Source organism: Medicago sativa, chromosome 6 (assembly GCF_051527215.1).
Source record: "Medicago sativa cultivar Bolivia chromosome 6, Bolivia_mono, whole genome shotgun sequence".
Classification (NCBI taxonomy): Eukaryota; Viridiplantae; Streptophyta; class Magnoliopsida; order Fabales; family Fabaceae; genus Medicago; species Medicago sativa.
In genome coordinates, this window is record NC_140754.1 from 91893466 (window position 1) to 91899497 (window position 6032).

General features: G+C 30.9%; 1 protein-coding gene across 1 annotated transcript; it reads left to right on the forward strand.

The window, feature by feature from the left end:
• On the forward strand, nucleotides 1-5710 carry LOC146918220 (LEAF RUST 10 DISEASE-RESISTANCE LOCUS RECEPTOR-LIKE PROTEIN KINASE-like 2.4). Its single transcript, XM_085719845.1, has 3 exons — nucleotides 1-961; nucleotides 3497-3538; nucleotides 3959-5710. The coding sequence occupies exons 1-3, from the start codon at nucleotides 145-147 to the stop codon at nucleotides 5041-5043; spliced, it is 1944 nt and encodes a 647-aa protein (XP_085575971.1). The 5' UTR covers nucleotides 1-144; the 3' UTR covers nucleotides 5044-5710.
• Nucleotides 5711-6032: the final 322 nt, after the last annotated feature.

Sequence of the window (6032 nt, forward strand, 5' to 3'; positions counted from 1 at the left end):
GCTGCTGCGTCCGAATCAGTCCATTAGACCAAACACACCTTAAATGGATGTGAGAATCATTTTTTATGAGCATGTAAGAATTATATGAACTAAACTGCTTCTATCTAAACCTCCTTCCATAATATAACTTTTTTTCTTTTCTTCATGATTCTAAACATAATGTTCCAAAATATTACATTCATCTCTTTCTTTTTTTTCTTATTATTAATAATCACTTTTTTTCCAACACAATCCCACTCTCAACCACAACAACCTGAATCAGTTAACAATTATTCAACTTGTAAAAACACAAACTACACCTACAGCTGTGGAAATCTCTCCAACATTTCCTATCCATTCTGGGGACAAAATCGTCCTTCGTACTGCGGCGCCGGCAACCATTTTTACCTTAACTGCCACAAAAACATTACTACCATTCTAATATCCTCACAAAATTTCACACTACTTGATATTTACTCAGAAAATTACACCATGGTACTCAAAAGAACTGACCTATCCCAAAATCTTTGTGCTCCTCAATTTAATGAAACTTATTTGTCTCCAACTTGGTTTCATTATGCTCAAAATGTCATCACCATACACTATAATTGTAGTTCCACTGTCTCTCAAGATATACCTGAAAATTCTCTATGTGGATCACACAACCCTTCTTTCTGTTCTATTGGTAACGATGATGAATTGTTTTGGTATTGCATGAGACATATTGAAGTACCAGTAGCAGATGATTTTCCTATGAATGATGATTATGGTTATTATCAACGTGATGTTCTTGAAAGTGGTTTGAATAAGGGGTTTAAGGTGAAGTATAGTATGAATAAGGAATGTTTAAGGTGTTTGGGATTTGAATCAGAAAATTGTGGATTGAAGAACAATAGTGAAATTGAGAAATATGTGGTGTCCTCTTGCTATTATGATGATAATTGTCCACATGGATCTAGTGCTTTTTCCACAAACTGTTATCGTAAGTTTTCTTATCTCTATCTTATATCTAAAGAAATACAAAAAGGTCTTGCTAACAAGTATTCTAAGGGTTCAAAAATGAAAATATTTGATAATTTTCATATAGAAAAAGCTGTTTTTTTATGTTTCAATTTGTTGAATATACATATCCTAAGAAAAAATTTATATTTAAACTTCCTATCAAGTTAGCATTTTCCATACAACAATGATATTAATTAATTTGTGCATCATTTATTTCCACGCGTTAATTTAATACTTAATTAATTTTTTTATGTCTCTTCCTATCCTATCACTAATTTATCTTATCTATCCCACTGACTTTATCTTTATCTCTCAAAGTATATACACAGCTACAATAGGTGTCCATCCACGAAATATTTTCAATCTATGGATCTCTCAAAAATTGTCAATTGGTAGATCCTTATTACTTTTAGCGAAAAAAAAAAGTTGATAATAATAAAAATAACAACAAATATAATATTTTCTAAAAAAAATTAAAATAATAAGGTCAACTTTTGATTCAGGTCCATGTTAGACGCCAAAGTATATAGAATTTAAAATGTTAGACCGCAAATATTTAATCCATTTATTCAATAATAATTATTATATCAACATTTTTTTCTTCTTGTCAAAAAAAATGTTTTCTAAGCATTCAATAATAATTATTATATCAACATGTTTAATTAGTATAGACAATGCATAAAATATGCAAGATCTGGTGTTTGAGTCCCGGCCAAAAAAAATCAAAGTAATTTCAATACTTGTTTTAGACCATGCAACTTTTCAAATCAGGGTGATCATACTATGACTTTCAGCCCACCCTTTAGAAAGATTATTTTTAGCTCTTTAAAATATAGCATTGCTAAATATAGAGACACGTTTTGTTTCGAATGGTTCATGATTTTTCATCAACCAATTATAATCTTGTATTGTCCGTAATACATGGTGGGAAATAACAATGGTACCAACCAAATTGATTTGACCTTCGTGATGGGTTCACAATTATTTGGGACATATATATCCTTTCCCTTTATATATCACAATATTCTTTTTTAGGTTAATTCAATAGTTGATTCATAAAATAGTCTAGATACATCAACTATTCAATGAACCTAAAAGAAAGAAAAATAATATTTTATGCTTTGGTGGTGTTTGGGTTTGAATCTCGGATCTTGCATATATCATGCATTGTCCTTACCAACTGAGTTAAGCTCACGAGCACAAAGAACATTTGTTTATAATAGTGACGGAAGTATTTATTTAAAAAATTTGCTCAAATTAAAAAAAAAAATTATTGCATCTTTAATTGTTTATTTGTAAGCTAGCTATCAAATATTTATTGTACTCTTCATTTAGATTATTATTTTAATCACAAATTTATCTTTTGCATAATACTATTTAAATTTTTAATAAAAAAATAAGGTTTAAATGCACTTTTGGCTCCCCAAGTTTGCAAAAATTGCAATTTTGGCTCCCCTATTTTGAAAATAGCATTATTGGCCCCTCAAATTTCACCCCATTGCAAAACACCCCGCTTAATTTTGACCTGTCAAAGCTGATGTGGCGCGTTTTTATTATAAAAAAATTGTCACCTATGATTTTTGTTATCTACTTGGATTTATAAATAGTTAACATTATTTAAAAAGTACAAAAAAAAAATTAATGAAAAACAGATTGAAAAAAAAAAAATATCAATCTTCTACATCATAAACCAAATCCTCAAAGTCTTCAACATCTAAACCTACAAAAATCATTAATCTTGAAAATCACTGGATTTTTCCCTCAGCTATCAGTTGCTAATCTCGTTAGGGTAAGATTTGATTTTGATTCCTTTTGTTTTTATTTCAAAATACCTTAACTCTATAACCCTTTCTGCCAAAATCACTCACTCGATCCTTTCTTCAAACAACAGGGTATTTCAGATTGGGTTGATTCCCGTGCTAGGTTTTTTATTGTTATTGTTGAATTGATTATTGATTTGTGGTTTAATGGTTGAAACTTGAAACTGAAATGGAGTAGATTTAGAACAGATTTTTTTTTCTTTTATTTTTCTGTTTTGTTATTTTAAATAATGTTAATTATTTTTAAATCTAGATGGATAAAAAAATCATAAGTGGCAATTTTTTTTTAATAAAAACGCGCCACATTAGCTTTGATCAGGTCAAAATTAAGGGGTCATGGTTTTGCAAAGGGGGTAAAATTTGAGGGGCCAATAATGTTATTTTTAAAATAGAGGGGGCCAAAATCACAAGTTTTGCAAACTTGGGGTCAAAAGTGCATTTAAGCCAAAAATCAATTAAATTTCGTTATAATAGAAACAATTCAAGTATAATTGAAACAATAAAATTAAATCTTTATTTGATTATATATATTATATTCCAAAAAAATTTAGTCAAATAGGATAAAATAAATATATGATTAAGCGGTATAAATAATGTGTTCATCTTCACGCTAGTTCAAGATAGTTTTTTTTTTTTTTTAAGGAGTAACTCGTACTCTAACATATATTCCTCTATGATTTCTCCTACTATCGCAGGTAAGGAGTTGAGCTGGCAAGGGAAAATGAAAATTATCGCAGGTGAAACATCTAATTTCATATTCGATTTTTTCTTTTTTGAGAGAAATTTTATATTTTGATTTGTCTCATTAACTATTTTGTGGTATATCTATTTTGTAAAGATCAGTCTATATTCAGTAAATGAAGAACCGTTATGTTTTCTTACATTGGCAAGTAAAAACCTAAAGTACATACTATCATTATCCGTAGTTCATTAATGAAAAACCCTAACTTTTGCCTATGTTAGTTGACACTAATTTAGACTATTTCTTTTATGAGCAAACTATTAGCATTAAATATGTACTAGGCAAAACCTTATGTACATGCCTTGCCTGCCAATGTAAGTTTGATTACATAGAGTTATGGAATTTTGCATTGTTTGACTAACACAAAATTGATTATATAAATAAAAGTTTCTAAATCTTTTCATAATCATAACAGGAAGTGCAGGTGCAACATTTGTAGGATTATCGATATGTATCACCATCTTTTATTTCACATACAAGTCCATAAAGAATAATCAAGACAAAAAGATTAACCAAGACATCGAAGCATTCTTAAAAACTAATGAAGATTTTACTATAAGACGATACAAATTCTCGCATATCAAGAAAATGACCAACAACTTCGAAGTCAAACTAGGACAAGGTGGTTATGGTACAGTATATAAAGGAAAGCTACTCAATGACCGCCTTGTGGCCGTGAAGATATTGAACACATCCAAAGGAAAAGGTGAAGAATTTATGAACGAGGTTTCTAGCATTACTAAAACTTCTCACATTAATGTTGTTGCCCTTCTTGGGTTTTGTTTTGACGGTCGCAAAAAAGCCCTGATCTATGAATTCATGTCTAATGGTTCGCTTGACAAATTTATTTACAACGCGCAACATGAAACCTATCAATCTCTAAGTTGGGAGATTCTTTATGAAATTGCTAAAGGGATAGCTCGAGGGTTGGAGTACCTACATAGGGGATGTAGTACTCGAATTTTACATTTTGATATAAAACCACATAATATTTTGTTAGATGAGAATTTTTGTCCAAGGATATCAGATTTTGGACTTGCAAGACTCTGTCTCAAGAAAGAAAGCATTATTTCGATGTCAGGTGCTAGAGGAACAATGGGATATGTAGCTCCTGAGTTGTGGAATAGAAACTTTGGAGGCGTTTCGTACAAGTCTGATGTTTATAGTTACGGAATGATGTTGTTGGAAATGATCGGAGGAAGGAAAAACATTAGTGCCAATGCAAGTCATACAAGTGAGAAATACTTTCCTGATTGGGTATACAAAAGGTTTGATCTAGACCCTGATTTGAGACACGACGAAGTGATTGCCACAGAAGATGATATCGCAAAGAGAATGACCATAGTAGGATTATGGTGCATTCAAACACTTCCAAATGATAGACCTGCAATGAGTAGAGTTATTGAAATGTTAGAAGGCAATATGAATTCATTGGAAATACCACCCAAACCTATTCTTTCTTCTCCCACTAGATCACTACCAAAATCGTCAATTTCGTGAAATTTATGTTGTAAGTCTTCACACTGCATTATTTTAATCATATACTTGTTTTTATATTTTTCTATCATAGTTATGAAGCAAGGAAATCACATATTTGTGTTAAACTTTTGTTATAGTGGATGTAAATGCATTACAAATTGGACAAATAAACTCCATAATATGTTTTCTACTGATTATGAAATCAAAGAATAAACTTACTGGTGCTACAGGTGCAAGCAGAACTGCCATGGCTGAAACGAATGACAATATATTTAGAAGGGAGATGACATGTTTATATGATTTAAAATCTTTCCTGTTTGAAGATGCTCGTTAGAGTGGTTTAGAAGGTTGTTGGGCTTCAAAGAAAGTTGTTTTGGGGGGTAGGTGGGAGGAAAATTTATTGGGTGAAGTGGAGGAGAACTTGTAAACCAAGAAGTAAGGGAGGTATATAGGTGTGAGATACATTAAATTGGTTAACCTTATAAGTCTTCTTGCTAAATGGAGATGGAGACTTCTTCATGATGAGAACTAGTATGGAGCCCGTGCCAAGCACGGGTAAATATTTTCATTTGCATTTTTTTTTTTAAATTTAGCTAACATGGACCATTGTTATAAAAAAAAATTAAAAATACAATGTATTTTGAGAAGTATTTAATCAATGGAAAATATTTGAGGGTTATTTGGGCCATAATGAGGTACAATTGCAGTTGAGACATAAGTGTATGGTGTGAAAGAAATCATGCTCAAATTTTGTTTCAAAAGCAAAACAGGGTCGTATAACCAACTCAAATATATTTGAACGATGGCAACCGAGTTTTCGTGAATTGTTTAAAATTGAAAGTATGGATATGTAAAGAAATAACGAATTGGATAGTTTTGTGATGTTATGCAACTTGTCAATTACCGGTTAATACATGCAAATCTGTTGTAGAATTGTATAACATGTATGAAATTGATTATGATCACATGATGCCCGTCGAAGAACTTGCATATGGATGTACCCAAATAAA

Excerpts from the sequence above, each read along its gene's own strand:
- LOC146918220 (XM_085719845.1), top strand. The coding sequence starts at position 145 with ATGATTCTAAACATAATGTTCCAAAATATTACATTCATCTCTTTCTTT. Across the intron at positions 962-3,496 it reads TTTTTCCACAAACTGTTATC|GTAAGGAGTTGAGCTGGCAA; the intron begins GTAAGTTTTCTT and ends CTACTATCGCAG. Across the intron at positions 3,539-3,958 it reads GAAAATGAAAATTATCGCAG|GAAGTGCAGGTGCAACATTT; the intron begins GTGAAACATCTA and ends TAATCATAACAG.